General features: G+C 43.9%; 1 protein-coding gene across 4 annotated transcripts in view; it reads left to right on the plus strand.

Moving 5' to 3' along the window:
* The window catches only part of SPIDR (scaffold protein involved in DNA repair), a 312,390-nt gene that overhangs the window by 36,712 nt on the left and 254,425 nt on the right, over positions 1-21,253 (plus strand). The window contains exon 1 of one of the 4 annotated variants that reach the window (XM_039527366.1): positions 13,410-13,591. The exons of the other annotated variants lie outside the window; for them this stretch is intronic. Coding sequence (XP_039383300.1) covers positions 13,559-13,591 — 33 coding nt within the window. The 5' untranslated portion in view covers positions 13,410-13,558. Of the gene's footprint in view, positions 1-13,409; positions 13,592-21,253 lie in introns of those variants that run through there. 4 annotated transcript variants of the gene reach the window in all.

Genomic DNA, 21,253 nt, shown 5'->3' on the forward strand with positions numbered 1-21,253 from the left:
TTGGCCACTGCAAGATTAGTTCATGCTTAGGGCATGGTTTCTAAAGTTTTCTGAGAAGCCATAAGATTCAATCATTTTCATTTTTTTTTTTTTTTAATCTTGGGTTCTACAGAAATAGATGGCATTTGTCAGACTCACCTAGAAATGCTGTCTTCTCACTCTGGGTGAGGTGATGAGGCACTTCATCAGACTGGGATTTGCATTTCTTTTAATGATCAGTTAAAAAAAAAAAGACAGTAATCTGATTGTAATTTGAAGACTTTTATATTTGTAACATTCTGGGAAAAAGCTCAGTGTGTTTAAGTTGCATTTGTCAGTGTGTTTTTAAAAAAATATTCATTGTTGCTTTTAGATATGTGCTAAAAGTGCCATACATGAGTGATTGGGAAAGTGATGCTATGTTTTGTGAAATATAATTTGTAAAGCAGTTTAGGATCCTTTTGTAATGATAGGAGCTGTATAATATAACATATGAACTTGTCAGAAGCGCTTATATGAATATTTAGGAGGATGTGTTGAGTAAAGTAGTTGCAGCTGTGTTTTTTGGGGTGTGTATGCCTAAATAGGGAATACCTAGTGATGTGGTATAAAGTCCTGAATTTGAAACGGGTCTCTTTCTGCTGAGTAGTAAATATGTGCATTACTCCTAAGCCAAGGGGATCTAGGACTGTCATCCCAAATAAGTGCTGATAAATCTTTTTTTTTTTTCCATAGAATCTTAGAAATGTAGGACTGGAAGGGACCTCAGTAGGTCATCTAGAACAGTACCCTGCACTGAGGTTGGACTAAGTATTCAGTGTCCCCCCTCAGAATCCTCTTCTCCAGACTAAACAACCTCCCCTCTTTGTTTTTTTCAATCTTTCCTCAGTGGTCATGTTTTCTAGACTTTTAATCATTTTTGTTACTCTCCTCTAGACTTTCTCAAATTTGTCCATATCTTTCCCAAAGTGTGGTGCCCAGGATGCAATACTCCAGTTGAGGCCATATCAGTCCTGAACAGAATGGAAGAGTTACTTCTCGTGTCTTGCTTACAACACTTCTGCTAATACATTCCAGAATATTTGCTTTTTTTGCAACAGTATTACATTGTTGACTCATATTTAGCTTGTGATCTATTATAAGCCCCAGATCCCTTTTGGCAGTACTTCTTCCTAGGCAGTAATTCCCCATTTTGTATTTGTGCAATTGATTATTCCTTCCTAAGAATAGTCCTTTGTATTTGTCCTTATTGAATTTCATCCTGTTTATTTCAGACCATTTCTCTAGTTTGTTAAGATCATTTTGAATTTTAATCCTGTCCTCCAAAGTGCTTACAATCCCTCCCAGCATGGTTTCGTCCACACATGTTAAGTTTACTCTCTGTCATTATCCAAATCATTTATGAAGCTATTGAATAGAACCAGACTCAGGACAGATCCCTGTGAGACCCCAGATGATATGCTCTTCCAGCTTAATTGTGAACCATGATAACTACTCTCTGAGAGAACTTTTCCAAACCAGTGGTGCACTCACCTTATCGTAGGTCCATCTAGACGAGTGGTTCTCAAACTTATTTGATTTCCCCCCTCCCCTTCTTTGTGTCTGTCCCCAGTGAGGGCTTGGGGCAGTGAGAGAGGGAGGAAGAAGAGCCTAAGCCTGAGCCACCTCCTGGTGAGGGATTGGAGCAGAGGGCGGGCAGGAGAGCCCAAGCTTGGGCTACCTCCCCGTGAGCTATTGAGGGGAGGGGAGGAGAGTCCAAGCCTGGGTAGTGGGGCTGTGTCTCCTTTTACTGCTGCCTACCCGGTGCGCACGGCCCTTCTGCATGAGCCCCAGCCGTTTGGGCTGACAGCTAGAGCTCTTTATTTAAAAAACAAAAAAAAAACAAAAAACCACAACAAAACAGTACATGACTTGAGCCTCCCTTGGGAGGTCTGCCCCAGTTTGAGAACTAATGATCTAGACTATATTTCTCTAGTTTGTTTGAGAAGGTCATGTGAGACAGTATCAAAAGCCTTACTAAAATCAAGATATATATGACATCTGCTTCCCGGGTATCCACAAGGCTTGTTATTCTGTCAAAGAAGGATATTAGGTTGGTGTGACATGATTTGTTCTTGACAAATCCATATTGACTGTTACTTATTAATTTATTTTCTTATAGGTGCTTACAGATTGTTTCATTATGTACTCCATTATCTCTCCAGGTACTGAAGTTAAGCTGACTGGTCTGTAATTCCCTGGGTTGTCCTTATTCTCCTTTTTTTTTTTTTTTTATAGATAGGTACTATATTTGCCCTTTACTTATCCTGTCATCCATGAGTTCTCAAAGATAATTGCTAATGGTTCAGAGAGCTCTTCAGCCAGTTTCTTAAATAGTTAAGAATGTATTTCATCAGGCCCTGCCAACTTGAAGACATTTAAGTTGTCTAAGGCTGTGTGTACACTACAGAGCTTACAGTGGCACAGCTGTACCAATGCAGCTGCACTGCTGTAGGATCTCTCATGTAGCTGCTCTGTGCCAACAGGAGAGAGCTCTCCTGCTTACGGAATTAAGCCACCCCCAGCGAGTGGTGGCAGCTATGTCAGCAGGAGAAGCTCTGCCACTGACATAGCACTATGCACACTACCATTTATCCTGGCATAATTTAGGTCACTCAGGGGAGTGATTTTTTTCACACCCCTGAACGACATACATTTTGTCGACATAAGTGGTAGTGTAGACATGGCTGAAGTAATTCTTACCTTGTTTGTTTCCTATTTTAGCCTCAAATCCTACCCAATCTACACTTCTGCCATTGCTGCATTTTCTGTTGTTGTTGCTCCATCCTCATTGTATAATGTGCCTACTCTATCCTTGGTCTACCTCTTGCTTCTCTCATATCTATTAAAAAAATTCTTGTTACCCTTTTTGTCCCTAGCTAGTTTAATCTTTTTTTTTTTTTTTTGCCTTGGCCATTCTAATTTTGTGCCTACATGCTTGTTATTTTTTATATATATATATATTCATGCTTCATAATTTGACCTAGTTTCTACTATTTGTATGACTCGTTTTTGATTTTCAGGTTATTGAGGATCTCCTGGTTAAGTCAGGGTGATCTCTTTATGATACTTCATATTTTTCTCATGTATTGGAACAGTTTGCTCTTATGCCCTTAATACTGTCTCTTTAAGAAAACTGCCAACTCTCCTGAACTCTTCTTTTCCCTTACACTTGCTTCCCATGGGATTTTGCCTACCAATTCTTTGAGTATGCTGAATCATAGAAGTGTTGGACTAGAGGGGACTTCAAGAGGTCATCTAGTCCAGTCCCCTGCACTCAAGGCAGGACTACATAATAACTAGATTATTCCTTAGAGGCGTTTGTCTAACCTGTTCTTAAAAACCTCCAATGATGGGGGTTCCACAACCTCCCTAGGCAATTTATTCCAGTGCTTAACTACCCTGACAGAAAGTTTTTCCTGATGTCCAACCTAAACCTCTCTTGCTTCAATTTAAGCCCATTGCTTCTTGTCCTATCCTCAGAGATTAACAAGAACAATTTTTCACCCTTCTCCTTGTAACAACTTTTTATGTACCTGAAAGCTGAGGCGGGGGGGACATAAGTCTTCTTTTCTCCAGACTAAACAAACCCAGTTTTTTCAATCTTCCCTCATAGGTCATGTTTTCTAGACCTTTACTCATTTTTCTTGCTCTCCTCTGGACTTGCTTCAATTTGTCCACATCTTTCCTGAAATGTGGTGCCCAGAAGTGGACACAGTACTCCAGATGAGGCCGAATCAGCACAGAGTAGAGCGGAGGAATTACTTCTCGTGTCTTGCTTACAACACTCCTACACTCATCCCAGAATGATGTTCTCTGTTTTTGCAACAGTGTTACAGTGACACACATTTAGCTTGTGATCCACTGTAACCTCCAGATCCCTTTCTGCAGTATTCCTTCCTAGGCAGTCATTTTCCATTTTGTGTTTGTGTAATTGATTATTCCTTCCTAAGTGGAGTACTTTGCATTTGTCCTTATTGAATTTCATCCTATTTACTTCAGACCATTTTTCCAGTTTGGCCAGATCATTTTCAATTTTTATCCTATCCTCCAAAGCAATTGCAACCCCTCCCAGCTTGGTATCATCCATAAAGTTTATAAGTGTACTGTCTATGCCATTATCTAAATCATTTATGAAGGTATTGAACAGAACTGGCCCCAGGACCAATCCCTACAAGACCCCACTTCCAGCCTGACTGTAAAGCACTGATAACTACTCTCTGGGAATGGGTTTCCAACCATTGTGCCCCACCATATAGTAGCTCCATCTAGGTTGTATTTCCCTAGTTTGTTTATGAGGTCATGTGAGACAGAATTAAAAAGCCTAACTAAAGTCAAGATGTACCACATCCTACCACTGCCCCCCATCCACGAGGCTTGTTAACCTGTCAAAGAAATCTATAGGTTGGTTTGACATGATTTGTTCTTGACAAATCTATGCTGACTGCTACTTATCACCTTATCTTTTTGATGTTTTCAAATTGATTGTTTGATTACTAGCTCCACTATGTTTCTGGGTACTGAAGTTAAACTGACTGGCCTGTAATTCCCTGGGTTGTCCCTATTTCCCTTTTTTATTGAATGGCACTATATTTACCCTTTTCCAGTCCTCTTGAATCTCTCCCATCTTCTGAGTTTTCAAAGATAATTGCTAATGGCTCAGATATCTCCTTAGTCAGCTCCTTAAGTATTCTAAGATGAAGTCTGCCTTCTTGAAGTCCACTGTCTTTATTCTGCTGTTTTCCCTCCTACCATTATTTAAAATAAATATAAATAAACTAAAAGCATTGTAGTTATAAATCTTTTGGACAATTGACACTAATTCAGATGTCTTGAGTGGAAGAGGAGGGTAGAGAGGTTGGGAGTGAGGAGGAAAATATATCCAACCCTGAATTTCAGAAAGCTTTGAGGAAGAGTTATGTTTATGCCAGGTTTGTGCTGTGTGATGCATAATATACATGTTTTCATAAATAGTTTCTTAGCTCTGAGTATAAGAATGATTGATTGGATTTAAAATCAAACAACTTAATTGGGAAATAAAGTTTTGGGTGCAGTGCTTTGTGTATTCTTTTTTTAACATATTTCAGTTTCCTGTTCTAAGTATTCAAAAGTTGGCACTTCCTACTGAACACTGAGGCCATTGCAAAAAAAATAAAAAATAAAAAATCCTTGTGTTCTGGAAAAGATTGAACCAATGCAGCATGATCAGCTAAAAGCAATGCTAATGCCTTATATCAAATGACTTAACGGCCAGACTTTACCCTGCCTTATGAAAACCTATAAGTAGCTGAAGGAACGGAAAGCTGAAGTTCCCTTTGCAAAGATTCCCCACTCTGGCTGGAAGTGGGAAAGGAGAGGACTGTTTGTTTGTTCCCCTGTAGAAGAAACAGCGCCTATTCCAAAGTCCTGTGGATTTCTGGGATTTGTAAGGGCATAGGGCAATGCTTAGATGAAAGAGGCCAGAAGGGTGAAAATATTATATCAAACTCTGATTTCCATAACTGTGTAAGGAAGTGTTATGTCGGAGTTGTTGCCATATAGCTTGGGTAGGGTGACCAGATAGCCAGTGTGAAAAATCAGGACAGGGGGTTGGGGCTAATAGGTGTCTATATAAAACAAAGCCCTGAATATTGGGACATCTGATCACCCAAACTGCTTGGGTGGAATTGAAATGCTAGAGTTTTGTGTATCTGCTGCAGCCTGCAAACCCTCCTTTCAGAAGGGGCTCCTAACACAAATAGAGCTAAGCAGGAAAGTTAGCATATTTCATATTCTTGGCCTCTAAGTTTCCAGAAGAAACAATTCATGTCCAGCCTAATTTAACCTCTGGTCCTCCCAGGCCTGCCTCTTCCACGTGTGCAGATTCTCAGAGCAGATCAGCCCTTACTGGGGCAGAAAAGCTACAATGCTGTGGAGGTGGCTAACCTATCAGTTCCCTTCAGACAGGCAAGAAACTACGCAATCTGGCCTTTAGTGAGGCTTCCCCCCTATTAATTAAATGAATAAAAAATGCAGTATGTAGCTTTAACTTTTCTGTAATTCTTTGTTTTGCAGGTGTAATATAATCTTGTTTATTCAAAACAGGACCAGGTACCCCTAAAGTCTATTAATAACCATGAGACTTTTCAATGTCATCCTAAACCTTGATTATTCAGGTGTCATATTTGGGCGGCCAGTGTTGTGTTGGACAAAGTACAGTACAAATATTTATAAAGAACATTGGCTACATACAGAATTTTTAATACAGGGAAATCAGGTACAGTATTTATAAGCCTCAGTATTTGGAGGGATTACCTCCATATAGCGGCTTGTGGGTATGGCTGAATGAATTTGCATCAACTTAAATGTTTGTATTGCATTTTTCTGGAGGAACTGCAAAGAGCATATACCAGTAACTATAGATTTTAGTTTCTGGCATGAATCATAAACAACTTATAAAATAATGTGGATCATATTTTTTAAAATTCCTTTTACAGGAATAAAAATAGGAATATTCCTGCATGAGTTGCATGCTTATTTTGTACTGTCTCATCTGTCATTCAGCTAACGTTTGTCACTGAATTTGCTAATAAGCATTGTGGGAAGTCCCACTTCCCATATTCTATTTAACGTGTGTTGTGTGTGCTCCAAAGATGCTGAATAGCCAATGGTTGAGTGACTACTGCCTTCATCATTGCTCTGAGGCAAATTTCATTATTGTCATTCTCTTCTTCTTTTTCTTAGATCAGAAAAGTAAGACTCTTGCTGATTATGCTTGCCAGCTCACTAATTCTTGTGAGAGCGGGACTTCACAGATGATTAACTGATACTTTATGTTGCTTTGTAACTATGCTCATCTTAAACAGGAGATGAGGAAATAGATTTAATTTTTAATGTGGGTTCGTGTAACCAATTAATCATAAAACTATTCTCCATCTACTATAGGCTGTGCTACAATCATCAGTTTTAAAAAGGAGAGAGATTGACAATATTGCTCATGGATTTGCCTGAGCTTTGAACTAGAGTGATGATCCAATAGGTAAATACTCTGGAAAAGAGCACTGGAAGCTAGCGCTCTACCCAGGTCTACCCAAAAGAAAAGCATCTTCCACACTTTTCTAAAAGAGGGTCATTTTCCCTGTCTGTCTCCTCCTGCTGTAAGGTCTTTTTAGATTGGGGCGGAGGCTGTCTCCCCTCCTCTCCTTTTTTTTGTTTTGTTTGGTTTTTTTGTTTTTTTTGTTTTTGTTAGAGTAATACAATGGGCCCCTGACATGGATGAGGCGTCTAGGTGATACCACAATAAAATGTTTAATTATTTAAGTCATCACTGACAACTGTGTCCACGGATGAAAATTAGAAATGCATGATGCTTTAGTTGTGCTCGTTTTGTTTACTTTTAATGCTTGAAATAATAATGGCTGAGTTAGAAGTAGCTGAAGCAGTAATGCTGTCTTTGCACCCATGCCAACTATTTGGGATATTTATCAAAAGAATTGGGAAATGTGTGTTGTATTTATAGTGATTCAGCATCGTATGTGAAATAACTTCACAGACACCAAGCTAATACAGGGTTAAAAACTTTCGTAGTTTGAGATGCATGCCATTTGTTAGCTGGTGCTGTACAGTGTGTGGAAAAGTTGCTGAATTTTTTTTTTTTTAAACAGTTCGCAACGTTGTCTGTAATGCTGCAGAACTTTACAGCATAACAATACCAGTAATCCGTTTCGGCTTTATAATTAAATTACCTAACTTTCAAATTAGTAAATTGACATAACAGAACTGGCTTATATCACTCTTCTTGTTGTGTATTAGTTTTGTTTTCATGTTTATTAGTTTCCTTTTAAGGAAGCTGCCTTATATCATCCGACCTCCTCTTAACTTTAACATGGCATTTACATGTAAAAACATTCCCTTTTACATAGTGTCACCCCCAAAAATGTGTTACTCTAGATCTAGTCTTGTGCTGTTCTAGTCAGTTTGATACATGCTTGGGTGGTGAGGGTGGGGGAGACACTGATTAGTTGAGGCTCATATGAGAATAATATGAAAAATGTCCAGTAAATGGGGTTTAATATTGATAGGGATGTGGATAGGTTGGGTTTTTTCTTATTTCAAGCTTAATTTTCAAATTAAAATGCCCCAACTGAAAAGCATTAAGTCGAGCAGTGAGTGTACACAAAATTAGGGAAATGTGTTACCCTCTTTGGTTCTGGCACAGCTAACAGGGTACGGTATCCGATCACCTGAGATTCTCTAAATCACAATGGAAAATATTCCAGAATTCAGCAACTTCCCAGTAATCCTCCAGGGAGACTGAGGCCTGGTCTACACTACGCGTGTAAACCGATTTTAGGAGCGTTAAACCGATTTAACGCCGCACCCATCCACACTAAGAGGCCCTTTATGTCGATATAAAGGGTTTCTGTACTGCTCCCCAACGAGAGGAGTAGCGCTAATATCGGTATTACCATATCGGATTAGGGTTAGTGTGGCCGCAAATCGATGGTACTGGCCTCCGGGCGGTATCCCACAGTGCACCACTGTGATCACTCTGGACAGCAATCAGAACTCGGATGCAGTGGCCAGGTAGACAGGAAAAGCCCCGTGAACTTTTGAATATCATTTCCTGCTTGCCCAGTGTGAAGCTCCGATCAGCACGGGTGGCGATGCAGTCCCAAATCCAAAAAGAGGTCCAGCATGGACCATATGGATGTGATCACTGTATGGGCAGACAAATCTGTTCTATCAGAGCTCCATTACAGAAGACGAAATTCCAAAGCATTTTTAAAAAATCTCCAGACAGAGGCCACAGCAGGGACTCAGCACACTGCTGCGTGACAAGCGTAATGGAAAGCCAAAGAATCAAATGGACGCTCAGGGAGGGAGGGAGGGGGGACTGAGGACTCAAACTATCCCACAGTTCCTGTAGTCTCCAAAAAGCATTTGCATTCTTGGCTGAGCTCCCAATGCCTGTAGGGTCAAACACAGTGTCCGGGGTGGTTCAGGGCATAGCTCGTCAATTTACCCCCCTCATCCACTCCCAGAAGGAAAAGGGAAAAAAATTGTCTCTTGACTCTTTTAAATGTCACCCTATGTCTACTGAATGCTGCTGGTAGACGCGATGCTGCGGCAGTGAACTGCAGCATCCTCGCCCCCCCTCCTTGGTGGCTGATGGTACAATATGACTGCTATCCATCGTCATCATCAGCCTGGTGGCAGATGGTACAGTACAGAAGGACTGGTATCCGTCCTCATCATCAGCCCATGAGTGTTCCTGGCTGGCCTCCCGGTCATTCCCAGTAGATGGTACAGAACGGCTGGTAACCGTCTTCATCATAGCAACAGGGGGCTGAGCTCCATCAGCCCTCGCCCTTCATGTGTAAAGAAAAGATTCTGTACTGCCTGGACTATCATAGCAGCGGGATGCTGGGCTCCTCTCCCCCACACTGCTTAATGTCCTGTCTGGACTATCATAGCAGCTGGAGGCTGCCTTCCCCTCATTTTATCTCACTAACCAGTCACTGTTTCTTATTCCTGCATTCTTTATTACTTCATCACACAAATGGGGGGACACTGCAACGGTAGCCCAGGAAGGCTGGTGGAGGAGGGAAGCAACAGGTGGGGTTGTTGCAGGGGCACCCCCTGTGAATGGCATGCAGCTCATCATTTCTGCGGGATCTGACACGGAGCGACTGTGCTCTCTGTTTCTCTGATACACTGGTTCTCTAGTACACTTGCCCCATATTCTAGGCAGGACTGATTCTATTTTTAGATACCATAAAGGAGGGATTGACTCGGGGAGTCATTCCCATTTTTGTCTTTTGCGCCCCCGGCCAACCTCAGCCAGGGGCACCCATGACAGCAGCAGACAGTACAGTACAGAAGGACTGGTAACCGTCATCTCATTGCCAATTTACAATGGCAGCAGATGGTACAGAACGGCTGATAACAGTCTCTGCTATCATGCAAAAGCAAATGAATGCTGCTGTGTAGCGCTGCTGAATCGCCTCTGTCAGCAGCATCTAGTACACATACGGTGACAGTGACAAAAGGCAAAACAGGCTCCATGGTTGCCACGCTATGGCGTCTGCCAGGGCAATCCAGGGAAAAAGGGCGCGAAATGATTGTCTGCCACTGCTTTCCCAGAGCGACTGACGACATTTACCCAGAACCACCCGCGACAATGATTTTTGCCCCATCATACACTGGGATCTCAACCCAGAATTCCAAGGGGCGGGGGAGACTGCGGGAACTATGGGATAGCTATGGAATAGCTACCCACAGTGCAACGCTTCAGAAATCGATGCTAGCCTCGGACCGCGGACGCACACCACCGAATTAATGTACTTAGTTTGGCCGCGTGCACTCAACTTTATACAATCTGTTTTACTAAACCGGTTTATGTAAAATGGGAATAATCCCGTAGTGTAGACGTACCCTGAATGACTTTGGGGAAAGGGTAATGGAATAGAGATCTTGCTGGTCTTTATTTTAATTAGAAAAAAGACTGAAAAGTTGAATTGACAGTGAACCTTCTCAAGAGACTGAACAGTTTCTTCAAACATCGATGAGACTATGAAGTTAGTGTTTACACAGAAAAGGGAATGCACAACCCACTCAATATGTAATTTTACAGTACATTGAAAAATTTAGTCTCCTCCTGTCTGAGCTAATGGTCTCGTACACAGGGCCAGCTCCAGACCCCAGCGCGCCAAGCGCGCGCTTGGGGCGGCATTTTGCCGGCAGGGCGGCAGGCGGCTCCGGCGGACCTTCCGCAGTCATGCCTGTGGGAGGTCCACTGGAGCTGTGGGACCAGTGGACCTCCCGCAGGTATGACTGCGGAGGGTTCGCTGGTCCCGCAGCTTGGGTGGACCTCCCGCAGGCATGCCAGCGGATGCTCCACCGGAGCTGTGGGACCAGCGGAACCTCCGCAGGCACGTCTGCAAGAGGTCCCCCGGAGCCGCGGGACCGGCGACCGCCAGAGCGCGCCCCGCGGAGCGCCGCCCTGCTTGGGGCGGCAGGATTCCTAGAGCCGCCCCTGCTCATACATTTGTTCAAAGATTATTTATGGACTAATACATTACTAAAACAAGTAACCCTGGTGACTGTAGGATATGTCACATCCTCCTTTCAACTTTGCCCTTCTTAGAGATTGTGCCAGTCTCCAGTGGGTTGCCCACTAACTGACAGGGAGTGGCTTTAGAAAACCTCACTAACCTGTGGATCTGGTTCTCAAGCAAACTTTCAGACTTAATTGAACTTGCCATGGAATGACAGCTTACTGTTAGGTGAGAGGGAAGTATATTAGGGCAGAGTTTGAGACTACATAGAACTGATCCATATTTTTGTGATTAATAAAATCTTATGTATTCCAAAGATCTTTTTCCTACTTAGCAGCCCAGAATGCTTCACTGTAAATACTGAAATTGTTTCATGGTCTCCCTTAATTTATGCACACCACCTCCCCCACCTCTTTTCTATCAGTGTTACAGAACGGTGTATTTTGTTCGTGTTTTTGTTTTGGATGAGGGTGCTGGTGGACTAATTACATCATTGCTTATGGCTTACAGTTTGTCTAAGATTTATCCCTCTTTTAAAAATCCTGATGGAGAGAATATCAAACAAGGCCTATTCTTTTAAAATTAGGAAATGCACATTAACACATTAATGCTGTTGTCGTCATTAGTAGCAGCTTGCATACTCTCTAGTTTTAGCACCTGCATTCTCTTCCACTCCCAACCTATCTACTCTCTTGAAATAAACTCTGTTTCTGCTGCTTATTTAGGTCCTTTTGTTCCATAGTCTGGCCATCATAGAAACCCAGAGAGATAAGACAGGAAGTGCTGAGTTCCACCAATGCCATATGCTTACAGGAAGCAGATGGTGTGAAAATGCCCCCTTGATCCTGTCTGATTCCTATTATATGATTGCAGAGAGATTTTGAATTTAATAAAGTATAGACTAGTCCCACCCTTAACCTCATGATCAGCAGTGTTTGGTTTCAAATCTGGTTTATGCTTTCAGTAGGCATTCTCCTTTTCCTCTGTGTGAAAACTAACATTTATACCTCTTTATTCCCCCAGTCATGTTTTAGGATGTAATTATGCAGAGAAAGGCAGTCAGGCAAACAAAAAAACTACAAAACAGGAGGTTGCTTCCTCTCCCCTCCCCATATTTAAGACCTCAAAACAGACTTTAATACTGTTAACATGCTACTGTAAACATATTTTGTCAACTGATGGGAGGCACAGGCAGAGTTTATTCTATAATATATGTTAGAAAAGGATTGGTAGAGCTTAGTTTGTGATGCCAAATGGAGACCTAATTCATGTGCCATGCAAGTTACTTTGCTTCTTCGTTCATATGCAGAGCTGTTTAATTTTGTTAATGTGAAACATTTAGTGGTTGTGGATGTGTTTTTCCCCCCCACCTGCCCCAAGCGTAAACCAGTGCAGCTTTGCTACACACTGCAAGTACTGTATGTGGGAAGGACAAATCGGGGGTAAGGAGTCCCCTCCCTGCCATGAAGTTCTGTGTATGACTGAAGTATCCATTGCCGAACAGATCTCTAATCTTCTTTCAGCAGGGGGTTGACGGTGATTTAGGGTGGCACAAGTCTATTTCAGTCAGTGACCTGAAATAGCTTCTGCAAAGCAGCTCCAGAGTTACTTTTAGGGCTTCAGAGGTGGTGGGAAGCATGCCTGCTTTGCTTCTACCCAATTCCTAGTGCCTCGGGCTATGGGCTGGTCTAAGGATTTGTGTGGCATGTTATGAGAATGATCATTGCTCACTATTGCCTATTTTGCTAGCTGGAGGATGTTGCTGTCATACGAGGCTTGCATTTGAGGGTCTGATGGAGTCATAAGCCTGGAATCAGGGCCATCCTTAGGATTTATGGGGCCTTAATGCAGTATTATTAAACCAGTGCCCCATGCCCAACTTGGAGCACAGCCACCACCTCCGCCCCGGACCCTCAGAAGAACCCTCCCCCCCCCACACCATTGCTGACACGCACCGAGCTTCATATGCAGCAGATGCAGTGGCAGCCCGGAGGAGGAGGGACGAGGCAGCAAAGGATACCGAGCCACCCGGCTTGACTCTCTGCCACCATGAGACACAGTTCCCTGAAGAGACGCCCCCCATACCCTCTTCCTCACTCAGAATGCCAGTGCATTCGGCTCTGTGAATACAGCCCCTGCCTAAGAGACTGCAGAATGCACTGAATGACCCACTCTTACCTGCTGTCTCGGTGGTGCCTCAAATTTTCAGGTGCCCTATGCAGCTGTGTATGCCTAAGGATGGCTCTGTCCGGAATGCTTCTTAGTTAATAGGGTGGTGGAAGTGACGAGGCTGTGTGACTGACCTGGGAAAGGCCCTTTAGCTATGTCTGCTTCTGGTGATGGTGGTGGAATAATACAGTCCTTTGCTGGAAGGGAAAATGGAATACCTGAGACAGAAGAAGGGGTAGAACAAAGGAAGGGGAAACAGGACATGCAACTGGGCTTGGAAAGAAAATAAGGGGGAATCGTAGTGTGGAAACACAAAAGGAGATAATACCCATATGTTTACATTCAGGAAGTTTATTGAGTGTATGGTAAGTTTTTTTTATTTTGCCTGTTCTCTCTCTTGTTTCCTCTTCATTTTATGACAGAGAATTAACATAATCCATTTAGGAATGACATAACTTTATAACAAAGTATTCTATATAGAAGCCTTTCGTGAGATGCCTGCAGTGTAGCCTTTACTTCAAGGTTTTGGGCGGAAGTGAGTCATGAATTGTTTCTGGCTTTACAGGCTGTCACTCCCTTTGCTTGCTAGCTAAAAGGTGTATTGGAATTTTCCAGGTATGGCATTGTGGGAGGTGAGAAGGGGAAGGAAAGGGGAGAGGCCGTGGGTTGAGATTTGGAGAAGGAAGGAAGGGCATATCTCAGAGAACTAAGTCCCTTTAATGTAACTTGTTTAATGAATGAAGGAACAGTGGAAAGTTTAAAAAAAAATTTCCTGCAGCAAATCTGTATTCAAATGACTGCTGCTGTCTTTGTGTTTGCTACCTTTTTATTACCACTTCTTTTTATTAATTTGAAATGCAAACTGATTTTCTCTCCAGCATGGATTTCAACACATTTTTGTGCTCATGCCAAGAACACTCTGTTCTGTTAAGTCATTCAGTGACGTTGAATGCTGGCCCGAAGCCAAGCTGGGTCAAGTTCATTCAAATAAGTTTTAGCGTAGGCTCTCACTGGGTGAGGAATGTCAGTCTTGTCTTCACAGGATAGGGTGCTCTGTAGTGTCAGTTTTTCTAAATAAATTAAGTGGGTTTTTTTGTGTTTTTTTTTTTAAATTGGTAATACAAAAAAAAATAATTTTCATGCATGTGAATGAGATGGTAGAATGGATCTAGAATGAGGTGGGCAAACTTTTTGGCCTGAGGGCCACATCAGGGAATAGAAATTGTATGGCAGGCTATGAATGCTCACAAAATTGGGGTTGGAGTCTGGGAAGGGGTGAGGAGTTTGGGGTGTAGGAGGGTGCTCTGGGTTGGGACCAAGGGGTTTGGAGGATGGAAGGGGGATCAAGGGTGCGGGAAGGGGTGCAGGTTCTGGCTGGGGGTGCGGGCTCTGGGGTGGGGCTGGGGATGAGAGGTTTAGGGCGCAGAAGGGTGCTCCAGGCTGGGATTGAGAGATTTGGAGAGCGGGAGGGGGATCAGGGCTGGGGCAAGGGTGTGGGGAGAGGCTCAGGGTACAGGCTTCAAGTGGCACTTACCTCAAGCGGCTCCCGGAAGCAGAGGCATGTCCATCCTCCAGCTCCTACGCGGAGGCGCGGCCAGGCGCTTCTGCATGCTGCCCTATCCCCTAGCACAGCCCCTGAATCTCCCATTGGAGCATGTAGGAGCCGGAGCGGGGCCATGCCGCAGCTTCTGGGAGCCATGTGGTGTGGCCCCCAACCCTGCGCCCCAGCTGGAGCGCTGGAGTTGGGCCGAGCCCTGTGGTGCAGCCCCTGACTCAGTGCCCCGGCTGGAACGCCAGAGTGGCCCCCAACCCAGCACCCTGGCTGGAGCGGCCCCATATCCAGTCCCCCAGCTGGAGCGCCACAGCAGGGTTAAACCGTGTGGTGTGGGCCTTGACCCAGCGCCCCAGCCGGAGCACCGGAGCAGGGCACGCCCCAGACCCCACTCCCCAGCGGGAGCTCACGGGCCATAGTTTGCGCACTTCTGATCTAGAATATAAAACAAAACCTGTATATTGTGACTTTCCTTCCTTTTATCAGATATATATATATATTTTTAATCCATCCCTACATCAGTCTTGACATTGCCGAGTCTTTTCTGTTCAGCTGGGGGAATACTACTGAAATCCCAGTGGCAGAGCCCTGGTTGTGATAGAAATAGATACAGCATGGTAAATTGTATTAACGCTACAATGTTCCAGTCTAGGACTGTAGTTCATATGCTCCACATTTAAGATTATGGGCTTCACTGTCTTATCTTCAGTGTGTTTAGGGCTGTTCTTTAAAATACATACAATCATACTTCCATTCCAATATACACATACACCTTAAAGAAATCTATTCCATTCTGAGTCCATGTCTCTCCTAAAGAATTGTACTATGTTATGGTGGTGAAAAATCTGCCTTCATGTTGCTCTCTAGTTCCAACTTCCCTGTCAGGGGACTGACTGTATTACTGCTAATTTGCATAGTAGCGTACTTTTCCTTCCTGTAACCCCACCACAAATCACGCTTCAGTCCCTCCCTTCCCCCTCACTTCCAGTAACTCTGCTCTGTGAGCAATAATTTTGGAACCACTGGCAAAATAAGAGCCTGTTTGACAAGTTCATAAAACTCTTACAACAGGACACTAGTTAAGATATATAAAGTTAGGGACGTCATTAAGCTGTCTTTGAGACAACTGTTTAATGCTTCAAGATCAGAAGTGAAATTCATTTTTTTTCCACCATATCTCTTAGATTTTTTTTCATTATGAATAAAATATCTGGGACAATTCCATGATTAAAATGAGTGTGGGGGGGGAGGAGAGGGAACAGTATATGTATGAAAGAATGGAGATGTAAATTAAGGAGGTGATAATTCACAGATCCCAGCTGAAATTTCTGTCCCCTTTGGCTGTATTAACATCTTGTTTTTTGGAGTCATGTATCGTATTGTGTTTCTGGGTCTTGGCTCAATTGTTGTTTCGTCTTTAAGGGAGAGAAACTTAGCAGTACCAGGTTCCCATGGTTCAACACCCACTCTTCAGCTACTTGTCAGAGCTTGCTAGCTTATCTTGACTGTGTGGGAGAGTAGAGGTTGATCAACTTTGTGCTCATCGCTAGATGTCACTCATTTGCAATTATTTGGAATATCATTTGGGTTGGATTTTTTTTCCTAAAATCATTCTGCTTCCTTGCTGCCTCGGCCAAAGGGGCGGGGGGAAGAGAGAAATGCAAGAAATTCTAATGAACTGTTCCATCCTATCACCTCCCGTCCCATAAAATTGTCCTATTTGTGGTACTTACTAGTTTTGAATTCTTATATGGCATATTCCTTTCTCTTTGTTCTTTCTTTGTCATTTTTATGTAGTTCTGCTGCGAGATAGCATTTACTTTTTCTCGCTTGTGTGTTTCCATTGATGCTTTTTTCATTTGTTCACTAGTATGTGAGAGGCAAAAATAATGACGGCTGATCTCTTCAAAAGTGATTTTAAAAAATATTAACAAAGGGAGACTGATCGAACAGTTGGCTCACAAAAAGGATTACCTAGAAAAACAACATTCCCAAACTGAACTAGTACATATGAAGTGGAAAAGGAAAAATCCCAAATGAAAAAAAATACTCTGGGGTTAACCGCTGATGCCTTTTGATGTGTTAGGCAGTGAATGAGGATATAAAAAGAGAGAGAGACAAGGGGTGTGTGTGCGCGTGTGTGTGTGTGTGCGCGCGCACACGCCAAGATGATTTTGCACATGCGCCTGCTGAGATGATTTTGCTATTGTTGTCTAGTACTTTCTGTAGAATGTGATGCCTCTCTTGGCCTTTGCTCTGTCTTCTCCAGCATCTTTGTATTAGTTTGGTGTCTGTACTGACTCTGCAGTGTAAAATACCCTAAAGTTTTAGGCACATTACCTTTTTTTTTTTTTTTTTTAAATGGGAGTCATGTACCTTTTTTTGTAAAAGGTTAGCCTAGCTAACCTTCAGCATGTGTACTCCAAAAGTGGAATTTCCAGGGAGAGAAATATGTCCATCAAAGGTAAAATGTAACAGGTATATTACTGGAAGTGCTTCACTCTTTCCTCACTCTCACCCTCCCACCCCACTATTGAAATGTGACTTTGAGAGAGACTTCTTGGTACTAGTCAACTTTATAGTACACAGGCACCTATTTTGAGGCCATGCTGCTTTATAGGTTGGTAGGCAGGGACCACTCTGCCAAGTCAAGTTGTTTCATAGCGGGTCCCTTCTCCCCCCTCCGCTGTCCCCCCCCACATGCAGGGGTTCAAGTGAGTCAGTTCTGTGCTGTCTGATTTTATGTAACCAGGCAAACTAGATGTCCTGAAGTGTCTTCAGAATTCATTTAATAATAATAGTTTAACAATACTTCTGTAGCACCCTTCTATCTGAGGATATCCTTATTCTTCAAATGTTAACAAATCAAGACACTTGATGGCCTTGTGAAGTAGGTAAGTAGTATTTCCATTTTACGGATGAGAAGCTTCACTTTCCCATTTTACAGGTGAAGAAACTGAGGCATTGTCTACACAGAATTTTTTTTCTAGATAACAGAAGGTGTGAATTTAAAATAATATAGTTATACCATTATTACCCTCTATTTGGACACTCTTGTTTTCCAATAGGAGTGGGGTTTTTTTGTTTGTTTGTTTTTTCAGTTTAATTTGTCTCTTGGAAAGGAGTATAAGCTAAATTGAAAAAAAGCTACTCTTGTATCAGAATAAGAATGCTCACGTGTGTGGGGGGTGAGCTACATTAATGTAACTGTACGGGTAAAATTGATAAAAAGTTTCCCATGTAGACAAGCCCTAAGACCTGGAGAGAATGACTTACTCAGAGTTATACAGGAAATCTATAGCAGAGCTCAGAAAATGTGGGAGGAAGGACAAATGTGCCTTTTCTTTTAGGCTAGTCCTGAACAGGATTTTTAGGGCCATATTCTACCTGTTCTGCACAAACTACTCACTGATGTCAGTGGAGATTCATGCCTGGACTGAGTGCTGAACATGGGCCATATAAAAGCAGATAAATCCATTCAGATTATTCTTAAATCCTATCTTTCTAGCATTTTTGGTTTTAGGTTTCAGTTTTTTTATGCAGTTTAGTGATATTTTAAGAGTATTTAACTTTTTACATGGCACAGTAGAGAAAAACAGATATTTCCTCTGCTGATACCTGTATGAGTTATGACAAATGCTTAATCATAAACCTCCAGTTTCCCTTTAATAAGGTTACAGGATAAAGGTATCCACCTCTGTTTTTACCTAGGATTACTAAGTATTTGTGGCAGTGTGTCATTGTATTTATCTAATACACAGTTAGTATTATCATTATCCTTATTTGAATTTAATTGAGAGAGTGCTTTGATGAATAAAGCAGTATCATCTTCCCCCTACTTTCTCTGGAGGGGAAGTGGGTTTCTCTGAAGTATAGTAGGTATTAGAATACTTTTCATGACCAACTATATAATTACACCTTTAATCATAGTAAAATACTGTAGATCCTTCACTTTTTATTTTATTAATATGTTATCCACTTTTGGTCCCTCAACATAGAATAAGCAACCCATGAAGATTAAAGATGGTGGCCATCGGTCATTTCTTAATCAGGGTCTAATTATACTTAAGTTTGCATCAAGACATCTGCTTAAAGTTTGATCTTTCTAAATCCTGTAAAATTGACATCCTTGTTTGGATTTCTTTGAACTTTGGTGTGCCTCAGCATTGTGCAGGATAGCTCAGTGATCCAAATTCGGAGTCACTTGAGCCAAATATATATAACACCTCCCCCGACTCCTAATAGCCATTTAAAAACATTTCCTGGGTGGTGTTGTTTACACCCCCCCCACACACACACCACGACGTAAAGATCAAACTTATTGATAGGATGTGGGTTAAAATGGTCTCAATATTTTGAGTTTTATCCAAGGTAGTGCATGGTACTCACTAAATGGTTGGGGGACCCAAATTGAAAACAATATTTAAGAAAATGTACATATTTTACACTTGCGTATGCCCCAAAACAGAAAAGTGGCTAGAGGGTTACCATTCCCATCATTTTATATGCTTTTTAAAGCTCGACTGTGGTAAGTGCTCAAAACTCTGAACAATAAATGGGACTGCTTTGAAATTTGGTGTGCCTCATAGCAGCATGGATAGCATTTGTTATCCAAATTTGGTGCCATTTGATGGCGGGGTTCCTGAGTTATAGTTCCCCCTCTCCCCCTATGGTTTCCTTCTGCTGCCTTGTACTGTTAAACTGAGAGTGGCTTACATCGACCTAACTCTGGAAGTATCTACCCTAAAATGTAGCTCCCACTGATATAACTCGCCTACTATACCAACTTAATAACTCCATCTCCATGAGAGGTGTAGTGGTTAGGTGGATGCAGACAGTGTAGACACTGGGTTGCTGACTTCGATTGTTGCTGCCTTTCAGAAGCCGTCCCACAATTAGGGTGAAAACCTGTCCTGAATTGGGCGGGACAGTACCTAAATGCAGAATTTAAGTCCTGGGCTGAATGACTCCAGGGCATTATTTGTCCCCGGGGCAGCTCCAGGCACCAGCACGCCAAGCACATGCCTGGGGTGGCAAGCCACGGGGGGCGCTCTGCCAATCGCCGTGAGGGTGGCAGGCAGGCTGCCTTCGGTGGCATGCCTGCGGAGGGTCCGCTGGTCCTGCGGCTTCGGTGGACCTCCCACAGGGTGCCGCCGAATTCGTGGGACCAGGGACCTCCCGCAGGCAAGTCGCTGAAGGCAGCCTGCCTGCCGTGCTTGGGGCGGCAAAATACCTAGAGCCGCCCCTGTTTGTCCCAGACTGCCTGTGGCACCGATTCACACCTGCCTGAGATTCAGGGGCAGCACCAGCCTCTTCCCAGTGGGGTGGTGGGGCTGAGGTGGGCCTTAGCTCCCACCCCTCACGAGGCCCCATCCCTGCTTCTGCTCTTCCCTCTGAGGTCCCATCCCCTGATCAGGCCAGAGGCTGGAGCCGGGCAGTGATAATAGCTGCCCAGTGAGCCTGTTGCTGTGGGAATCCCCAGACCAACCACCCTGCCCTGGGGGACGTACAATGGGGGACGGGGATGTGGTCTGGGAGCTGCTCTCTGGCACAGTGACCTGGACTCCCTGGGTAGCTATTACCATGGCCCAGCTCCAGCTTCCGGCCTGGCCAAGGGTGGCGGCTTAGGGGAAGAGGAGTAGGGGGTGAGGGACTTGAGGGGAGAGGAGGGGCAGAGGGCAGGGCCTCAGGGGGAAGAAGAGGGGTGGGGTAGGGGGTAGGGTTGCTAACTTTTGAATTGCACAAAACCAAACACCAGGCCCTCGGGGCAGGGCAAGGGTGTTCAGTTTTGTGCAATTCGAAAGTTGGCAACCCTACCCCACCCTCCTCTTCCTTCTGAGACTCTGCCCTTCCCTGCCCTGCCTTCTCTGAGGCCCTACTCCCTCCTCACTCCATTGCTTGCTCTCCCTCCCCCTCCCTTACTTTCACCGGACTGGGGCAGGGGTTGGGATGTGGGAGGGGCTGAAGACTCCGGCTGGGAGTGCGGGCTCCAGGCTGGGGCCTGAAATGAGGGGTTTGGGGTGTGGGAGGGGGCTCAAGGCTGGGGCAGGGGGTTGGGGTGCAAGCTCTGGGGTGGTGCTGAGGATGAGGGGTTTGGGATGAAGGAGGGGGCTGGGGAAGGAGGTAGGGGTGCAGAAGGGGGTGAGGGGTACGTGCTCCGGCCAGGCGCTGCTTGCCTCAGGCGGCTCCCGGAAGTGGCTGGCATGTTCCTGGCCAATGGGAGCTGCGGAGCTGGCGCTTGGGGTAGGGGCAGCACACGGAGCCACTTGTGTGCCCCTGCGAATAGAAGACCAACATGCTGGCTGCTTCCGGTAGCCATGTGGAGCCAGGGCAGGAGGAGAGCCTGCCTTAGCCTTGCTGCACCGCCGACTAGACTTTTAGCAGTCTGGTCATCAGTGCTTACCAGAGCCGCCGGTGTCCCTTTTTGACTGGGTTTTCCGGTTGAAAACCGGACAGCTGGCAACCCTAGGGTAGG

This window comes from Mauremys reevesii, linkage group 2, assembly GCF_016161935.1.
Source record: "Mauremys reevesii isolate NIE-2019 linkage group 2, ASM1616193v1, whole genome shotgun sequence".
In the NCBI taxonomy this organism is placed as follows: domain Eukaryota; kingdom Metazoa; phylum Chordata; order Testudines; family Geoemydidae; genus Mauremys; species Mauremys reevesii.